The 20,978-nt window shown below is 37.7% G+C and overlaps 1 protein-coding gene across 3 annotated transcripts in view; it reads right to left on the bottom strand.

Annotated features, from left to right (window-relative positions):
• SVEP1 (sushi, von Willebrand factor type A, EGF and pentraxin domain containing 1) overlaps nt 1-20,978 on the bottom strand; it is a 2,252,988-nt gene that overhangs the window by 727,151 nt on the left and 1,504,859 nt on the right. For all 3 annotated transcript variants that reach the window (XM_044061036.1, XM_044061037.1, XM_044061038.1), the window contains exon 34: nt 4,189-4,273. In XM_044061036.1, coding sequence (XP_043916971.1) covers nt 4,189-4,273 — 85 coding nt within the window. The remainder of the gene's footprint in view (nt 1-4,188; nt 4,274-20,978) is intronic.

Raw genomic sequence — 20,978 nt, 5'->3', positions numbered from 1 at the left:
GGTGGAGAAATTTGAGATGAAACTGTTAGCCAAAAGGTTGGCAATGGCCTTGGGTTCAGTGTTGGTGATGCCATTTACAGTAACTTCTGAGCATTGTTGTGTATTTCCTCTGGAGTTATAGATATAGCTGTAAAAAGATTTGTGGTTGTGCTTTGCCTGAGAAGCTACTTTTTAAATTTAACCTTTGCAGTATTAATTACCCCTCTTAGCTGCCTGTTTATACTGGTCAGGGGGATTTTGGTATCTATAGCTTTGTTCCTCTGCTGCTTGGCCAATATTTTTTTTCGTTTATTGTATAACCAATTGATAGTGTGATTCCACCAGGATGGCTTGTCTTTTGAGTTTGTCTAATACTTAATAGGAGTGCACACAGCTTGATTTATACAGTTATCAATATGGATGTACAGAGATTTTGTAAATAGCTCAGTATATTCTATGATGTTTACTGGGACTGGGGGTGCTTGGAATTTAAACAAGGTGTTGCATAATAGACAGAGGTTAACCTGGGAATAGATCTTAAAGGTTTTTGGTTTTACTGGCTCCCCGGATTTAATTTTATTTCAAGTAATACTGCCTTGTGGTCAGATCGGATGAGTGAAAATATTACACTGGGTGAAGAGCACTGACCCCCCCATGTTTGTGAGTACAAGGTCATGGATGTTTGTATCCCTGGTAGGAGAATGGACCAACTGTTCCAGGTTGTTGACATTAACAAAACTTAGGAATCGCTGGGATTGTGCATAAGAAGTGGTGTAGGATTCCCAGTTTATAGAGGGGTAGTTGAGGTCCCCCATGAATATTGTATTGAGTTGAATGTTGAGGGACCCTGGTACATTGAGAGAAGTAGTATGGATTTCCTGAAACATGGAGGGGGACCTATAGGTTGCAAGGATATGGTATGGCACCCTGTTTATGATGAGTTGCATATGTATGCGTTCCAGTGGCTCATGCACTTTAACTAGTCCGGATGTGAGATTAGTCTTAATGTAGACTGACACCACTCCACCTTTAGTTCCCTCCTATGCAGTAGCTGGTCTAAAGTTGTGAAAAGTATTATAACCTTGCATTGCTGGGGTACTCTCAGTGACTTTTAACCATGTCTGTGTTACTACACAGATGTCTACACTCTCCAAGGAGATGAAGGCTTGTAGCGAGTGGAGCTTCTTGTTAAGACATCTAGCATTGAGCAGTATCACCTTTAGATATGCCTTCATAGGTTCAGTGGTTTATCAGTTTGGCATGGCCTAAAAAGGCACTATGTGGTTTGAAAAGGTCTTTGCCAATAAGCAAATGCCTAGAAGGGATAAGTGCAGACCATTCCAGGCAAAGCAGCATGGTCTGTCAACCATGTCCTCCCAGGCTATCAAATATTGTACCTTCCGGGACTGACACCTGAAGCTAAGCCAACTGTTAAAATCAATCATTTTCTGTTGATAACATGGTATTGTCCTTGGAGAAGGTAGTATGCTGCTTAGTGCTAGGCGCATACCTGCCTGAGGCAAATAAACAGTCATCTCAATCATGTCTCACTTTATATAGTCGAGGGAGGTACATCTCAGGTCATTAACACCCGTATGGATAATTACAGAGTCATACTGGTACCTGTAGTTCAATGACTTGAGTGGCTGTGTGACTTGAAGGATCCTAGCCCTGGAAAGGCAGCTAACTGTGACCTCTCTTTTTACTCAGTCTGGTGATGGGAACATCAGTTTGCCTCACTACAGAATCACCAATGATCACAAAATGTCGCTGTTTGCCAATTTGCCTTAAAGGCATCGAAATGGAGGCATTGGGTACAATGTTATATGTGTATCTGTGGGTGGTGTTTTAACTGAGTGTTTATGTGATGTCTGAGGACCCTTTCTTTGATTGTACTGTGCAGGAGGTCTTAGTGTTTAGGAAGGTTACCACTAAATGCCTCAGTATAAGTAGTTTTATGCGCAGGGTCTTTAACCTGTGTAAAAGGTGTGCAAGTATCACTGCCAGCCTCTATAGGATTTGTTTTGGTTTTACAAGAGAGTTTTGTCTCTAGCATTAAAGTATGTTTACATCTCTTGCATACACTATCTGTGTTTTTTTAGAATAAGAGGGTTGTCAGTGCACATGAGGCAATTGCTACAATGCCTCAGAATACTGATCTCAACCAGAATGGCCACAGACAGAGTCAGGGACTGCATTTCCATGGCTACAGATCTACTAGAGAAGAGTGAGGAAAACTTAATTATTGAACAAGTCAATAAGACATGCAACTTGATAAGCAGCACTCAGCTATGAACAAACTAGGTGCTCTGGTAAAAAAAAAAATGTGTCTTGACAGTAATGCCACAAGAGTGTGGGCCACAGATCAGAACAAAGACACTTACAATAAGAGGAACAATAAGCCTTCACCAGCAATTCCCAGCTCAGAGTGGTACACAATAGTGTAGACCACAAACTTTTCTAATACAAAATAACTGGGTTGGAACCCAAGTGCTTAAACCAGAATAAAGACAATTACAATAACAGGCACAATAAGCCTTCACCAAGAATTCCCAGCTCAGAAGAGTGGAGCCTACCCTCTCCTCCCACAACAGTGTAGATTACAAACATTCCTAATGTAAAATGACTGGTTTGGAGCCCAAGTGTTTAAACCAGAACTAAGATACTTTCAGATTTACAGACACAATAAGCCTTCAACCAGCCACTCTCAGCTCAGAAGGTTGTAGGCTATCCTCCCGTGCCACAAGAGTTTATATCACAAACCTTCTTAATGTAAAATAACTGGTTTGGAACCCAAGTGCTTAAATCACAACAAAAACACTTAGAATAACAGCAACAATAAGCCTTCAGCAGTAATTCCCAACTCAGAAGGGTGGAGGCTACCCTCTCCTCTCACAAGAGTGTAGACCACAAATCTTCATTATGTAAAATAACTGGCCTGAAGCCCAAGCACTTAAACCAGAACTAAGACACTACTGTGGACTTTTTACCCTGGGACTACTGCTGAAAATAAGCCTTTCCTCAGTTAGACCTTGATGGTGAACAAATATAAATAAATAAATTTATTCAGTACAAGTGCTCATGTGTGATAGATTTTATGTATTCAACTCATGCCTTCATATTTCAGCATCTCCTTGTTCTAACCAAATAGTAAAGATTCTACTACTCTTGTCTTTATGATATTAGAATTCTTTTGCATTTTAAGCAGCATTTGAATAAATCCACTTTTCATTCTGCACTGAATACTGCGTTTTGTTTCTGAGAGACACTGCTGTTCATCAACATAATTTTCATCTGCAAGCATTCTCTGTTCTTCATGTTTACCATTTCTTAGCAGAAGAGCTCAAGACTAAGCAATCATATTTATCCATGACCAAGCCAAATCTCCTCTGAATGCCTACAACATGGCAATTGAGCTTGCTCTCAAACCATTCTTTGCACACACTGATTTCTACAGGGAAGTTTATCCAATGCTTCTGCAGCAGTTAATGTGCATGTCACAGTGATAGGGTAACAGAATACCATCTAGTGCATATGCTACAGTGGTAATATGGCAAAGCGTCAGAATATCATCTAGGAATAAGCCAAAAAAATCACATACTTGGGCAGATGCAGTGCAGGTTTAATTCTATATTTGTAGATAGCTGGACTGACAAATTAAGTCAAGAGGTCTTTTAGTGCCACTAGCCTCATCATTTTATATTTCTAAATTACTTCTCTTGTGTTCTCAGACAGGAGTTAGTATTCTGCGCATTGCAATATTTTCAAGTAATTTTTTGTCTTCTCTTTCCACATTCTTTTTCTCTTTCTGTTTTTATTTTTTCTTTTTTTTTCCCACAGACATATAGTTCCAGCTGTTTATTTACCTGCTTATATTTATTGTGCAATTAGTAATTGTTAGATCAAATGAAATAAAAAAAAAAAGTTACTGTTCAATGATTTATGAGTTGTTTACTCACTCATCATTTTGATATAAAACAGGAAATGCAAATTTCAGAGTCTCCTGGTCATCTGGTCTACAGTTTTGCCATTATATCATGAAGCATTTGGCATGTTCCAACAGAAATAAAATAAGTATGGAATACTATTCCAATAACAATAAAACGAGTATGACAGACTATTTTTCTTGTTAATGTTTGTGGTACATTCGCTGCTAACTAATTTTATGCCATTTAAATAATTCAGTATAAGGTTTCAGCTACAGCTTACCTGTATATTACTTTACTGCCATATGTGAAGTCAGCACCTTCCGCACCTGCATTTGGTGGGACTACCGGAATACCACAGGACACAGCTTTAAGATACAAATGATATTATATCAGAATTGTCATCTTTAAGAGGTAAAAACCAAAGAATGAAGCATATAGTTTTTACTTGTTTCTTTTTAGAAGTAAGCTTGTTTACCAAAACAATATCAGCAGGTAAGTAAATATTTCAGCTTTATCACTGGATATTTAAGGTTCAGAACATACATAGTAAAATAACAGTTACAGAAGAAATAAAATATTTGATAAAGGTACTTTGGAGAATCAGTTGTGAAGATAATAGAATTATAATGATCACCCTAACAGCATTAAGGTACTTTACAGATTTTTGGTGAAAATATATAATTATAATGGGCACCCTAACAGCCTTTACCACATACGTGCATTTGAGTGACACAAAAGCATGGAAAGTGCTAGAGCTTTCATTCCATTTTCACTGCCTTTGTGTGAACAGTAGAATTATTCTATACTTGCTTTATGAATCTGGGACTAACTCAATAATTTTAGAAATAAAGGTAGGATATTTCAAATTTTATATTCAGTTTAGTTAGACTTGCTTTCTTAGCCTGAAGCCTATTATTAAAAAAAAAAACAAGTTACAAAATAATGACAATATACTTTTTGAAGTCTGTCTCAGAAATAAAACAATTACACACACACTACTAGACATACACAACATATACTTTCCAGGATCTGTTGTATATACTTACAATCTGACTTTGCTGTCTTGACATGTGGAAACCATTTTCAAGAATGTTCAGAGACAATAGTTGAGTACAAAAAGCTGCTAGAATAAGTTTGATTATAATACTGGTTTGGACAAAAAGTTATAAGACCCCTTGGTGATTCAACATAAGATGGCATTCCAAAATGTTGACATTAATCTATAGTATGTGAACAATAACCATTAGTTGGGCCACATAAAAAGGTACAATATGATGGCTTAAATTACATCAGAAATAAATACACAGACTATAAGTTTGAGAGACAAAAATGTGAAGATGGAGAGGAACAAAACTAGGTTTGGTCAGTTTATATTCTATTACACAGCATAATAAAGAGACAGTATATTGGCACGATGAAGACTTTGTACCTACTGAATTTGCAGAGAAGCCACTGCAGTGCAACATCTGACCTATGCATCTTCTTAAAGCACCGTACAGTTAGTCTGTCTTGGCCATGTACTTCTGTGCTACAGCAGATAGGCATTATTTTAGCTACATCAGTATTCAAATATAATTACATAGCTGTGAATTTTGGTTTCCCTGTTATGTGTATATATTACAACTAACTCTGTAACATTTGCTTTAATAATGTCACCCCTAAGTAAATACTTCTATTGACAACTCACCACTCCTTTTCTTCCCCAGCTTGCAGTTTCCTTGTTACTGTCATGAACTGTTTCACACTTTACACCTCTGCCTGCAGTAATAATACCTCATAGCTCATCCAATCTAGTTTTCACTGGCTGCAGCAAAGCCTGCAGGACTGACTATTGTCACTCTTTGTACTTACCCTTTTACATACCTACATGCATTAACTCCATTTCCTAATATCAATAATAACATTCAGGGTCCCTTTCAAAGACCAACAATTATTAAAATGGAATAAAAAATTATTAAATTCAATTGTCTGTCAGTATGTCTCATCCCTTTAAACCACTAGAAAACAATATTCTTTGTTTGTGCTCCTTATAGCAAGAGACATTCATATATATCAGCCCTAACTATATTAATGCCTCTAATTCTTTGCATCTAGACTTATACTGCAAATTTTTAAAGTCTTCATGTAGTACTCCTTAAATTGTATTAGTCATGTTCTGAAGCAAGTGTAAATAACAAGCCTTTTGGTTTGGATATAACCTCCTTAAAAAAGTTATACAATGTTTAAAGCTAAAAGTGTGTTTTTTTGCATTTCATTTTGAAGATAAGGACGACCCCTTGATTTTGTTTTTCATCAGAGCTGAAAATCGGTGATATGTCATCAAGAAACACTAAACCTACAATACTTCACTACTTAACTTAATGAATAGGTGGCTGCATTTCCATAATAAATACGTCAGTCATAGCTTCTTACTTCCTGGAATGTCAAGTTGTCTGTTAGTTCCTGTGGAACACCTTACATCATAGCTCTCAACCTTCCATCTCCAAAATGTGAAACACTGCCTCTCATAATGTGTAACAAATGTGCAACATGTGGAACACGTTATTCATAGAGTCATAGTCATAGACTGTCACTAGGCTAACGACCCAAAGGGCCTTTCTAAGCCCAGCCAAGTGTTCCTGAAAAAATAATGATGTCCTGTATCCAATTAGGAAACTGAGGGACAGGCATTTATAAAATACTTCTGTCTATGAAGGACATAGGTGCCAGGCCTGGTGTAAATTTCCTATTCCCCATCCATTTGTCTAGGTTATTTATTTATTTATTTATTTATTTATTTACATTTGTTTACGGGAAATTCTGACTGTACACAGGTCCTTTTTCAGCTGACGCCCGGGGAGAAAAGCACCACAAGTACAAATAAGTAAAACATACAAGAGTAAATGAGTTCACAGTAATGAAACATGACATACAATGAAACAGAGTAAATAGATCCATAGTAAGGAACAACGCATACAATAAAATACCGAGCAACAGGCTCTTGTAACAGATTCAAGAGACATAAAGAAACCTAAGAATTAAGCTGAAAAGCATGTTCAGTGGCAGATAAAAAAAAAAAAAAACTGTACTATTTGGATAGGAGTTTTGTTAATCAGGATTGGAGCAAGGACAGAGCCAGTAAGATCTGAGTGCAGTTTTGAATTGACCGTTGGATGGTAACCTGGTTATTGGGGGGGGGGGTTGCTCCACAGTTTGGATATGGCACAGGAGAATAGAGCTACTCCTGCTAGGTTTTGGGGTTTAGTGGTAAGAAATAGATTTTTGATGTTGGAGCATAGGGGTCTAGAGGAGCAGTAGGGTTGGAGTAGGTTTTGAAGAGATGGGATCTTATGAGGGCGGTTTACTAGTTTCTGGGCAAATGAGAGTTGATTTGGGTGATGAAGTTGTGGGAGTTCCAGCCAGTCAAGTTCCCTAAGTGTGTTACAGTGGTGGCTGGATTGGATGTGCCTATTGCAAATTTTGCAATTTTATTGTAGCAGGCTTCAAGCCTGTTTAGGTCAGACTGTCTAAAGTTGGTGAGTATAGAAGAGGCATAGAGTAAGGTGGAGATTAGTTGGGAATTGGCAATAGATGTTCTGGCTGCCTTGGTTAGATATTGTTTGTTTCTATATAGCGCCCCAAGTTTTTTTGCATACTTTTTTATGGTAAGAGATATGTGGAAGTTAAATTTGAGATTGTTGTCAATCTCCACACCAAAAGGTTTTGTATGTTCAGATGGGGAGATGATGGTGTTGTCTTTGGCAAGAATGTTGAAGTGAACGAAGTCTAGTTAGATTTGGATGGTTGGAAGATAAGGAGTTTGGTCTTGCTGGGACTAAGTAGAAGTTGGGCATTGGATAGCCAGCTTTCTACAGATGTGAATGACTCTTGTTTGATCTTTTGAAGTTCTGGTAAATTGGGGGCACAGGGGATGAGGGTGGAGCTATCAGCATATTGTATGAGAGAAGCATGTTTGGTGAAGGTATGTAGGTTGTTGGCGAATAGGGAAAATAGTAGGGGGCCAAGGATTGAGTCTTGGGGGACACCTAGAGTTACGGGAAGATGAGGGGATAGCTGATCTTCCCAAACAACTGATTGCTTCTGGCCAGAGAGACAGCTATGGAACCAGTTGGTGGCAGAGTGGGAAGAGGAGAGATCAGTGAGGACAGAGAGAAGAATTTTGTGTGATACCATGTCAAAAGCCTTTGATAGGTGCAGAAATATAGCGGTGGAGAACAAGTCGTTGTTTTTATGATGAAGGATTGTGTTGGTGAAAGACAGCAAGGTGGTGGTAGTGCTGTGATATGGTCTGAAGGCATGTTTGGATTTGGAGGGGAGATTATTAGCTAGGAGGTAGTTTAATACCTGAGGGTTAATACATTTCTCAAGGATCTTGGAGAGTGGGGTAATGATGGCGATGGGGCGGTAATTGGAAAGGTCAGTGGAGGAGCCTCCTTTGTGTAGGGGAATGATGTGTGAAATTTTCCACAGAGGAGGTACATAGCTTTCTGATATGGAGTGGTTAATTAATATGGAAATTGGATAGACTAGGGTGTCGGCTGCCATTTTTAGATATTTTGAGGGAAGGTTGTCAGCTGCGGGTTTTGTGGGATTAAGTTTTGTCAGAAGTCTTTTTATATAGGAAGTGGATACTGTGGAGAGGGTGCAAGAGTGGGGTGGAGAATTGGGGTTGGGAGTGGGGGTAGTAGATGAGGGGTGTTGTTATTTGTTGAAAGAGTGAGCTATACTGCTGGAAGAGGAGGGGATGGTAGGTGGGGGGGGGGGGTGCCCATTTTACCTGGGTGGAGTATGGAGATTATTGTGGACCAAAATTGTTTAGGGTTCTGATTGGAGGAGTTTAGGGTGGACTGATAGTAAAGGGCTTTATCTGTTTTTATTTGGCATTTGACCTTGTCGAGGATGGTATGATTGTTTGGGGTTTTATTTACATGGGTGGGTGATCATGTTAGTTGAGAGAAACAATATAGAGTTAGATGTATGGCTGGGTGGTAATTACTGTAGGATAGCCAGCTAATGTTAAAGTCACTGAGGATGATGGTTTCTTGGGGTAAAGAATGACTGGCCCAATTCAGGAGGTTTTCTAGGAGAGGAATATTTTGGCCTGGGGGAAGTAGCAGCCAATGATGTTGATGGTTGTATTTGGGTTTAGTCTGAGGTTGCCATATAAGATTTCTTCATTCCCAATCTGGGGGCTGAGTTGCTGAGAGTTTGAATGTTGAGGTGGTGTTTAAACATAACAGCTACACCGCCCCCTTTCTTGGATAGTCTATATGCGCGAAAGATGCTATAGCTGGAGGGGAGTATTTCTTCACTTTTGATGTGAGGCTTGAGCCAGGTTTCTGTTAGGATGTGGATATCAGGGGAGTATAGTTTTATGGTGGCATGTAGGTCTTGGGTTTATTACATATGCTCCTAATGTTTAGGCACAAGATAAGGAGGTCAGATTTTTTTTTTGTTGACAGTGATTAGAAAGAAGGGGAGATTATTTTGAAGGGAGGTTGTGGTGGGGTTTGAGGAGTTGGGGCCAGGGTTTGGGTGGATGTCACCCCTGAGGGTTAATTTATAGAGAGAAGCCCATATTAGTTTAGTATAGATAGTAAGGAGACTGTCATATTTTAGGGGTATTATTTGTCTAAATGTTGTGGGTATTTGGAATTTGAGTGGGAGTATTGCGATGTGTTTTTTGGGGGCTGAGGAAGTGTAGTTATAGAGAGGGTGTTGGAAGGAAATTGATGTGAGGGTGCAGTGAAACTGTGTTTATTGGTATGATGTTAAGTGAGCAAGAAGAATGCAGGTAAGAAGTGTAAGCAAGTTAGGTAATAGCATGACTGTGTCAGGCTAGATGTGTGATGGGAGAAAGGGAGGGTGCTCTGTGTGGGAGGTGGATTTTGGAGTTTTGCCCTGGTTGGTGTAGAATTGTGGGTATAGTCTAGGACAAATTTAGATGCACTGGTGGTGGGTAGGATTTGGGGGGAAGGTGGGGCAGAAAGTGAGCCTGTGTGTAGCATGGGCTAACGGAACGAGGCTTAAATCCCCAATCAAGGATTATCAGGTAAGTTAATTAGCTGTGTAATAGATTAATTTTTAGGTTTATTTTCTTTATTTAGAATGTCTGGTAAGGGAGGGCAGGGAGAGTGGAAGAAAGTGGGGGTTTAGAAGAAGGAGATAGAGGTGAACCTAGCGCTGGCCTGATCGAGTGCACACAACCCGCTAGAATGTTACATTAAGGTTGTAAAAATAAAACATACACTTTGTTTTCCCTTTTTTGTTTTCTTTACTATAGTTTAGGTTAGCACTGTGTTAAAGGCACCAGAGGCAGTAGTCTGCAAGTCTTAAGTGGGCGGGGACCAAGTAAGTCAAGCGGTAGTATCAGGAGAACTGTTAGGGAGAAATTAGGGGTACATAGATTAGGAGTATGTCTAGGGTAGTTCTGGGTACAATAGAGATACAGTACAGCTACACAGGGAACTAAATGCAGTTGTGCTTAAACTGGGTAACAGACAAACTCAGCTTCACATGGATGAGAACCCTGTTCCATAGGAGGGGCAATCTCTGAGACATATCTATCTCGCCAGCATACATACATACAAATATTTCAAGCATGGGCATTAATGCCCTTCTAGCTTGCCAATATACCAAAACAATTGTTCCCATAATAAGTGTCCAGGCTGATCTAAACTAGTACTTGCTTTAATGTAATTTGGTAGTCTGTTCCATGCATTAGCTGCTCTATCAGAGAACCAGTTAGTACACTTCTCATTCATACAGAATCTTCAACATATGTTGTCTGATGATTCTCTAGTGCTTTTTGATAACCCCAAACATATCCAATGGTAGTTGTCTAAATTTCTTTTATACCTGAATAAGATCTCCTCTTAAATATCTGTAAGAGACACTGTATAAGTTCAGATATTTTAGTCTTTCATAATAACTTAAATTTTCACATCCATGGATGCTCTTGGTATATTTCTGCTGTACTCTTTCCAGTTTACTCATGCTTGTTTTCATATAGGGTTCCCAAACTGTTATTTCATACTCAAGTTTGTATCTAACGTAACTAATAAACAATGACTTCATCATTTCTGATTTCCTACACTTTATAAATCTTTTTATACAACCTGTTGTTCTATAACTATCATTAGCCAATTGGTTGATATGATTACAAAAACCCATAGCTGAATCTACCCATATACTCAAGTCCTTAAATGAGTCTACAGTTTCAATCACTGTGTGCTGTATTAAATATTCACCTTTTGATCTATGTCTTCCAAATCTCATATGCTTAGTTTCTGATGTATTTATCAGCATATTATTCTCCTGTGCCCAAATGTTCAATTTAGTCAATTTATTTTGCAGACATGCCTTATCTGTAACACATGTAATCAGTTTACCCAATTTCAGGTTGTCTGCATATAGACTGTGGAACACCTCAGCTGAAACGTTAGGTATGAAAGATACAGTCTAAACAAAGAAGGGCCTAGGACAGACCCTGTGATACATCTTGACTGCAACCAAAGATTTCACCTGTCCAGTTGCTGTAAGATACTTGCCATGTCCTATTTGTAATCCATGCAGCTATCCATCTTAACAAGAGTACATCAATACCTAGTTGCACAAATGTATTGATCAGTGTTTTGTGTATGACCCTGTCAAATGCTAAAGTTAAATTTATATAAATTACATCACAGCACAATTTTTCATTCATAGCTGTTATTATACTGTTATAGAACATCATGTTACAGGTGGTAATAGCTCTATTTTCAACATATGCATGCTGATATATGGTTTCAAGTCCCAACATAGCCAATTCTGACAATAACTTCTCCAATATTACCTTCTCCATTATTTTCCACAGCATGAAAGTAGACTTAAGGGTCTATATGACTCCGTGTTTGTCCTACTCCCTTTTCCCTTAAAGACAGGTTTAATAAGCACTTATCTCCAATTTTGAGGAATCTCCACATATTTATATGACCTTGTGAATAATAGATATAATGGTAATGTAAGTTCTTGCTGAAGTGTTCTCAGGTCAGTTACTAATTCCGTCTCCACCCTGTGCTTTGATTGGATCCAGTTTGTGCAGCTCTTTTTCAATATAATCTAATTTGATTCCAGTATCTGGAGTTACCTCGGATATCACTAAGACAACTTATCACCCCTTTGTGGAGCCAAACTGTTTTGCATAAGATTTTGTAAATATATTTATAATCTATTGTGTCTGAGAATAAATTTTAGAATCTGCAACACAGTTTATCAATTTGTATGTCTTTACTCCTTCCACATCGTATGTATCTATTAAAAAGATTTCCAATTATGCTCAATATCTTTCTATAAATTTTCTTCAAATTTTTCTTGACCTTGTCTCACAATATGTGTAATCTGTTTGCCCAGCTTGTTTATTGCAGTTTTCAAAGTTGTACTTGTAGTTCAGCCTCTCTTCCATGTTCTGTTTAAGTCACAGACAAAATTCAGGTCCCTAGACCTTGTATTTATGGTACTCATTTACTTAGGAATATGTATGAGATTCATAAGGGGAGGGTTTGCAGATCCCTTGCAAGCCAGGCATAGGACACCCCTCAGCAATCTATAGGAGACTGAATAGACAGAAAGGGCTTTAAGATACTCTGGATAAGGCAGCTTTTTTATGCTTTGTATTCTTTTTGTAAGGAACCTTTGAGGTCGCTCTTGTTGCTGCAAATGTCTGATCAGGTACATACCAAAGAGAGCATTATATTCTATGATTGGTCTGATAATGGTGGAGTACATTGAGATAATGACCTCTTTGGACATGGCCTTGCCTTTACTTATACATTGTGCAACATAAAAGGATTTTCTCAGCACTGTGGCCATGTAGTGGTCAAAGGTAAAGCTGCATACTTAGAACCCTGACCACTGAATCAACTCTTAGGGGTGTATTATCAACATGGTAATTAGCTAGGAAGGTTGACTTCCTAAAGGGTACAATTATGCATTTCTTAGCATTGACTTTAAGACCATAGCTTTAGCACCATTTGTCACTCAGAGATAGAACATCTTGAAGAATGGTAGTGTCTGCAGGGGAGTTGATGATAACCCCCTGCTTGCAATCATTTGCAAACTTAAGTCAGCCATAAACCTTCAACATTTGCTTCCATTTCAGAGAAATAGATCCCATAAAGGAGTGGGGCCAGTTCTGAGCTCTGGGGGAGTCCACTAGTGACTGGCCTCTTGGTGGAGGTGGCCTCACCCATTTTGACCTCCTGGGTCCTATCAGTGAGCCAGCTGACTATCCAGTAGGTGATAAAAGGGTTTATACCTAAATTAATGAGTTTGTCTATAATGTCTGAGTGGGGTATTGTATCAAAAGCCTTGGCCAGGTCAAGGTAATCTGTGTGTACAGTCTTACCTTCATCCAGTGCTTTGGTGACCCGCTCAAAAAAGTCCACCAGATTTAATAGGCACAAGCTTCCTTTAACAAAGCCAAACTGTGATGGGTCCAGAGTTTATGGGTTACCTATGTCCTTATTTATCATGTCCATGATGATTCTTTCCATGGCCTTATATATGAGGCTGGTATAACTTACGGGCCCATAGTTACCCGGATCAGTGGCAGGCCTTCTTTGTGCAGGGGAATGACTGTAGCCATTTTCCATTCCTTGGGCACAAAACCTGAGTGAAGGCTCCAGTTGAAAAGTGATTCAAGTGGACCAGGGATGTCATGTTTTATGCTATTTATTAAACATCCTGGGTTATTAGAGGGGCCCATCAATGCAGCATTTTTGGCCTTGGAAAGTGCATTCATGACCTCTTCCCTATTAATGGTTGGGGGGGGTCATGTTATGTGTTATTTTCTTTGGACTATCACGCGATGGAGTGAGAAGAGAAATTTAAGCTGAAACTTCAGCCAAAAGGTTGGCAATGGCCTCTGGTTCACAGTGGGTGATGCCAGTTACAATAAGTTCTGCACATTGTTGTATATTTTTTCCGAGATTATGGACATAGCTGTAGAAAGCTTTGTGGTTGTTCCTTGCCTAAGAATATATTTTTTTCTTCAAATTTTGCCTTTTTTAGCATTAATTAATCCTCTTAGCTGCCTGTTTAGATTGATCAGGGTGATTTTAATGTGTGTCTTTGTCTCTCCTATGCTTGGCCAAGATTTTTTTCTTTTGGTGTTTAACCAATTGATATTGTGACTCCACCAGGATGGCTTGTCTTTTGAGTTTGCCTTATTTTTATTAAGCGTGGGCACAGTTCACTCTATACAGCTATCCATATGGCTGCACTGAGATTTTGTAAATAGCTCAGTGTACTGTATGGTATTTACTGGGTTTAGGGCTGCTTGAAATTTAGACAAGGTGTTTCTTAGTAGAGAAAGGTTAGCCTGGGAATAGTTCCTAAAGGTTTTTGTTTTTTCTGGATCCCTTGATTTAATTTTTATTTGAAGTACTACTGGCTTATGGTCAGATCTGACAAGCAAAGATATTACATTGGGTGAGAACACTGACTCCTCATGTCCATGAGTACAAGGTCAAGGATATTTGTACCTCTGGAAGGAGACTGGACCACCTGTTCCAGGATGTTGGTATTAACAAAGTTTAGGAAGGACTAGGCTTGTGCTATAGAAGTGGTATAGGGTTCCCAATCTATAGAGGGGCAGTTGAGATCCCCCATGAATATTGCACTGGGTTGAATGGTAAGAGACTCTAGTACATTGAAATAGGTATGGATAGGATATATGGGTTTCCTGTGACATGGAGGAGGACCTATTTGTTGCAAGGATATGGTATGCCATCCTGTTTATGGTGAGTTGCATATGTATGAGTTCCAGTGGGCCATACACTTTAACCAGTCTGGATGTGAGATTAGTCTTAATATAGACTGACACTCCTCCACCTTTAGTTTCCTCCTGTGCAGTAGTGGGTTTAAAGGTGTGAAAGGCATTATAACCTTGCATTGCTGGGTTACTCTCAGTGACTTTAAACCATGTTTCCATTACTACACAGATGTCTGCACACTCCAGGGAAGGAAGGGTTGCAGGGGTGGAGTTTCTTCTTAAAACTTCTACCACTGATCAGCGCCACCTTCGGATATTCCTTCATAGGTTCAGTTAAGTTGGTAGGTGTATCAGGTTGGCATTGCCTAAAAAGGTACTATGGGGTGGAAACGGTCTTTGCCAATATCAAAAAGCCTAGAGGGGATAAGTACAGACCATCTCTGGAAAAGCAGTGTGGTCTGTCAACTATGTCCTCCCAGGCCATCAAATGTTGCCCCCCCCCCCCCCGGTTTGATACCAGAAGCTAAGCCAGTTGTTAAAATCAATCATTTTCTGTTGATAACATGGAATCATCCTTGGAAAAGGTAGTATACTGCTCAATGCTAGGATCATATCTGCCTGAGACACATAATCAGTGAGCTCAGTCATGTCTCACTTCATATAGTCAAGAAAGGTATGTCAAAGGTCATTAACAACCACGTGGACTATGGCACAGTCATTCTGGTATCTGTAGTTCAATGGCCTGAGTGTCTGTGTGACTTGACAGATCATGGCCCCAGAAAGACAGCTAACTGTGACTTTCTTCTTACTCATTCTGGTGAGCAGGGCATCAGTGTGCCTCACTATAGGATATCCAATGACAATGAAATTTGGCTGTGTGCTGGTTTGTCATAAGGGCTTAGCAGTGGAGGCTTTGGATATAGTGTTACTATGTGTAGCTGTGGTTAGTGTTTTAATGGAGTGTTTACATGATGGCTGAGGACCCTTTCTTTGACTGTACTGTGCAGGAGGTCTTAGTGGTTTAGGAAGGTTGTTTTATGTGTAGGGTCTTTATCCCATGCAGGAGGCAGGGTGCAAGTATCACTGACAACCTCTACAGGATTAATACTGGTTGTATGAGAGAGTTTTGCCTCCAGCATTAAAGTATATTTACACCTGTCACATACACTTTCTTTTTTATTAAGAATAAGAGGGTTGTCAGTGTACATGAGGCAATTGCTACAATGCCTCAGAATACCCATCTTAACCAGACTGGCCACAGAGAGAGTTGAGAAGTGCATATTCGTGGCCACTGTTCTACTTGGGAGGAGTGAGGAAAACTTAAATATTGAGCAAATCAATAAGACAAGCATCTTGATGAACAATGCTCAGCTATGACCAAACTAGATGCTCTAGTAAATAAAAAAGTCAGCCTAGACAGTAATGCCACAAGAGTGTAGACCACAGATCAGAAGAAAGGCACTTAGATTAACAGGCACAATAAGCCTTCACCAGCAATTTCCAGCTCAGAAAGGTGAAGTTCTCCCTCTCTTCCCACAAGAGTATTGACCACAAACCTTCTTAATGTAGAATAACTGGAGTCCAAGTAGTTAAACCAGAACTAAAACACTTTTAGAAGAACAGGCACAATAAGCCTTCAACCAGCAATTCCCAGCTCATAAGGACATAGACTATCCTCTTCTGCCACAAGAGTGTAGACCACAAACCTTCTTAATGTAAAATAAATGGCCTTAAGCCCAAACACTTAAACTGGAACTAAGACACTTTTAGAAAGATGTAAGCTACCTCTCCTGCCAGGAGTGTAGACCACAAACCTTCCTTATGTATGACTGATTATTTTGAAGCCCAAGTGCTTAAATCAAAACTGAGAGGCTTAGAATAACAGCTACAATGTAATCAGGCTACTAACAAGCAGTTATAAATGCAGCAGATTAAATACAAATGAACACTTTAAGAATATGCAGCAAAAATCTAAATAAAGCAATAAAGAAGGAAGAATCACAGATATAGTAAAAGCAGCTAAATAAAGTGCATTTTAAGTAAGTGGGAAGGGAGGAAACAGAAGATAATTCAAGTTTAAGAGACTAAGTAGGTGGGCCTTCCCAGCTGATTTCTCATTACTCAGTAGAATGTGCTGATGAGATGAGACTGGCAGGAGTGTCCAAACTCAGATTCATAGTAGGGGCAGACAACTCAACAGTCACCAAGTTTAAGAGTACAACAGCAGTAGGGTTTACTGGCAACCTTACTAGGAAGCTCACAGGATAATTAAAATGTGTTACTTTATACTTATAAAAAGTTCTTTACATGAATTAACATGATTCAGTAATATTTACCATGGATATCAGCTGAAAGAAAAATCTTAACACTGAATGCATGATGGATTATTTCATTGTGGAACAATGAGGAACATGGATTTTTTTAAGATTCAAAATGTGGAATGTTCCTTGTAATGAACTGAGGTACTCTTGAGAGGTATGCCTTACAGTGAAGAGTAACACGTGGGATGATGTAGTAGTGAAACTATAACGTAAGTAAGAAGCAACTCCTATAAAGAGGTAAGATAGTTTTGATTACCCATGATGCTTTGCAATTGTTTATAAGGCATTGCTCAATACCTACAATGATGTCATTTTGTGGGTGTGGTTATAAAGAAAAACTGACTGCGGACTGTACATTAATTTATGTATTAAGGCATTGTGGGTTTTGTCTATCATGATGCCATGGCAAGGATTTTCAGCTCAAAGAAAAATATTCAAGGGGGCATGCTTATCAATAAAATAAAATCCAAAAAAATCCCTTTTAACACACTTTTTGCTTCAAAAACTGTAAAATTTGGTACTGTGTACGGTAAGGAGATTATATCTAACTCAGAAGATTGGTTACTAATATGTTCTTTAGAACATGACCAATACACTGTAATCATGCATGTGAAAGAACCATAATAATAATAGGACATTTTTGCCCAGTTATTGAAGGATCAAGAAATGGTAGATTATTTAAAGCAAGCCATTATAAGATGTTAGCAAGAAAATTGTAATCAGCCTATATCTTTGAATAGTAAATGAACCATAATAAAAGCAGTGATTTTTTTTGTAGAATAAAACACGTATAGAATTAATAAAGAAATTACTTTATAATAACAGTTAAGACATATAAGATATGATCTGGGTGACAGGTTAGTGTCAGTGGCTCATCAGACAGTATAATTTTCTTTGGTACTGAAAGATTTATTCCTACACCAGGAACATGGATTAATTTTCAACTACTGAGACTCCTGAGTGTGCTGACCTTCAAATGAGATGTTAAACTAAGGTTCCATCTGCCTAAGTTGGTGGTAGCTAAGGCGGATGTAAAGGATCCTATGGCATTTATCAACAAAAAGAGAGTAGGGGAAGTTCTACAGTGCCCTAGCCATATTTCCCCTAGTCAGTATGAATACCATCTTGGGTCTCCCATGAAACTAGGACACTGGCCTAATGGGACTAACCTGGTCAACAAAGATAAAATAAAATAGATAAGTCTTAAGACAGCATTTTGAATACCATGTGACAATTAATCAAAACAGATAGTTTCTGTTATTGTTAACAGCTTATAAATGAAAGTAAAATGACTGAGACTAACTAAGCAAAACAATGCAGGAAGGAAAGATTTCGAAACTATGATAAAGTGAGTAAGCCTCCAACTGTCCAGTGCAGGAAACATAGGCAGAGAAACTTTTTTCTTATGTAGAAAAATGAAGATGGTTTAGAAACTTAAGCAATTGAACTTGAACATTATGTGAAAATGTACCTTCAGAAGATGTATAATGTCCACTTTCAGTACAACAGTGATGATGAGACAACTAAATGGCTAAAGAGAATTAATTGAAAAATATATTGTTTCTGATGTACAAATAAACAGAATGCAATAAAACAAAGAAAATGAGATAATGCCTTAGCACTTAATCAAGTTACTGTGGAATTTTGTAAATCCTTATTACAGATACTTTCGCTCATTTTTATCGAAGATGTTGCAGCTGCTCTTTATTCCAGGTTGGCACATCTCCTATTAATGGGTTGTTAGTTTTATTAACGAAGAAGGAAGTAAAGAATGGGGGCTTTGTCAATCATTATTAAGTTTACTTCACCAAGTAAAGATTATAAGATCTTACCTAAAGGAATAAATATAAAATTAGTACTTAAGCTTAATAGCCTACTGTTCCTTAAATAGTTTAATTTTTGTCCAAAAGGACAAATATCCAAAGCAAGCAAACTCTTAAAACGTTACATTTGGTATTATTTTTGGTGACAAATTTTGGATCAAAAATGTGGTGAGCATATCACTTGATGAACTGAAAACATTTGATTTATTAAATAGAACATTTTTTGTAAAGAATGTTAGACTATTACACTTTTCCTGAATAATATATAACAGTAATATGGAACTTACAGAAAATGCAAATGCTACAGTTAAGGTTAATTAATCAATAAGAGAGAAACTTAAGCTGACAAATGGTGTCAAACAAAGGTGTCATTTATCTCCAAAACTCTTTGTTATTACAATGAATTCTTTACTGGAACTTGTAAATCAAAATTTGACTGGAATCAGGACAGGCACACAAAAATATTGTTTTACAGCAGATATAGATGATTTGTTACTAGTGTCCCTTGATTATTTATGAGAAAAGGATATCATTCTTTTAGGAAAGTGGCTATCTTTATGGGATGTAGGATAAATTGTGTAATTCAATTAGATTTATAGTAGACTTGTCTGAAGTAGATAATAACGTAGATGAAATCCCATTCAGCTTGGAATTTAAATATTTTGGTCTGAGATATATCTTACCATATGAAGCACATTTTTAGATTCAAACCTTTAGGATTGTTGAAAGAAAGTGAAAAAAAGATCTGTATTAAAATTGCCATAAAAATACTTTTTCCCTGCATGGCATAATGAACGTGATGAAAACTGTTAACACCTGCACTGACTTTTTATCTGTTGAACATCACCATCCCTTAACTGTGTACAGGAAATAGAATTAAATTTATACCAAAGTTTTATGGAGGGGTGATTTTTCTGGGATACCATGGGTAACTTCAAGACAAATGCGGTTAGAATGAGCTTGGAAGTACAATATTATATGGTAGGCAGTCTGTTTTTGAACTTGATAGAATTTCAGTTTGTTAATTGCCTGATAAAAGATACTTAAGAAGCAACATTTAAAATATAGAATCACATACTCGATTGGGACTTAATGAATGGTATCTTCGTGTTTGCACAAATTGCTCATAAACATTTTGCTTTCTACGATTATAAGCATATACGTACATATTTGGGTTCCAAGGACAAGTAATAAATTTGCAGGGTATTTTCTACTGATACAATGATAGTTTCAAATACACTATATAAGACACAAGAAGATATCTTTGCTAACAATAGTGTATAAGAAATTGTCTCATGATGTACATTTGGAAAATGATTATTCACTTATAGGGCTATCCATTTAAAAATATATGTTTATGAACTACACAGTGTATGAGAAATAAAAAATCTAAATTAAGAAATTAAGTTAGGTTATATGTATAAAGTTTTACTTAACAGAGGCAAAGCAAAGGAAAAATCTTGAAATATTTAAAGAAATAATAAAACTATTTTGAGTTTCTAATGCCTGAGTCTCAATGTCTAGAAAAACTTTAAACATTAAAGCAGAATCATGTTTTTTGAGAAATTATATTAATAAACTTGAAAATATTATTCAGGTTGCATATTGCCCCATAGAGACTGTTTTTGATAACTTCTGTTTGTGAATGAAAATGTTGGTATTCTGAAATGTAGCCAGCTTCTTCAGCACATTGTGGGGGGTTCTATGACCAAGTACAGGATTGGTGGACAGAAATGGTTCATATATCTGCACTGTATGAAAAAATAAAAGAAGCAATAAATTCAGAAACTTTGGTGTTTGAAGATGTAAGGAAATTCAACAAGATGCAAGAAGAATATGTGACAAGATATATTCCATGTGCAAAATGATGTGTAAAAGATTGCTTATTTCATAATGGAATGGATGCCTTTTGCCAGTTCTTCCTACCTATTCCTGATAAATAAGCTATTTGGAACATAAGGAATAGAAGAGGGAGGAAATTGCACATGGGAGATGTTATATATGGGAGTTTGGAACAATTTTAATCATAGAAAAAGGAACAGTACATATGAAGGCTTTATGAAGAGTTTTTTTTTTATTCTCTGAAGGGGGGTGGTGTGAGTATTATACTATTATGAATAATGTATACTAGCAGATAATACAATTGTGTTATAAAGGTGCTAGAATGAGATGA

Source organism: Protopterus annectens, chromosome 2.part0 (assembly GCF_019279795.1).
Source record: "Protopterus annectens isolate FY-2018-M chromosome 2.part0, PAN1.0, whole genome shotgun sequence".
Lineage (NCBI taxonomy): Eukaryota > Metazoa > Chordata > Ceratodontiformes > Protopteridae > Protopterus > Protopterus annectens.
The sequence above is the reverse complement of the archived record's forward strand: the minus strand, read 5'-3'. Positions and strand labels throughout refer to the sequence as shown.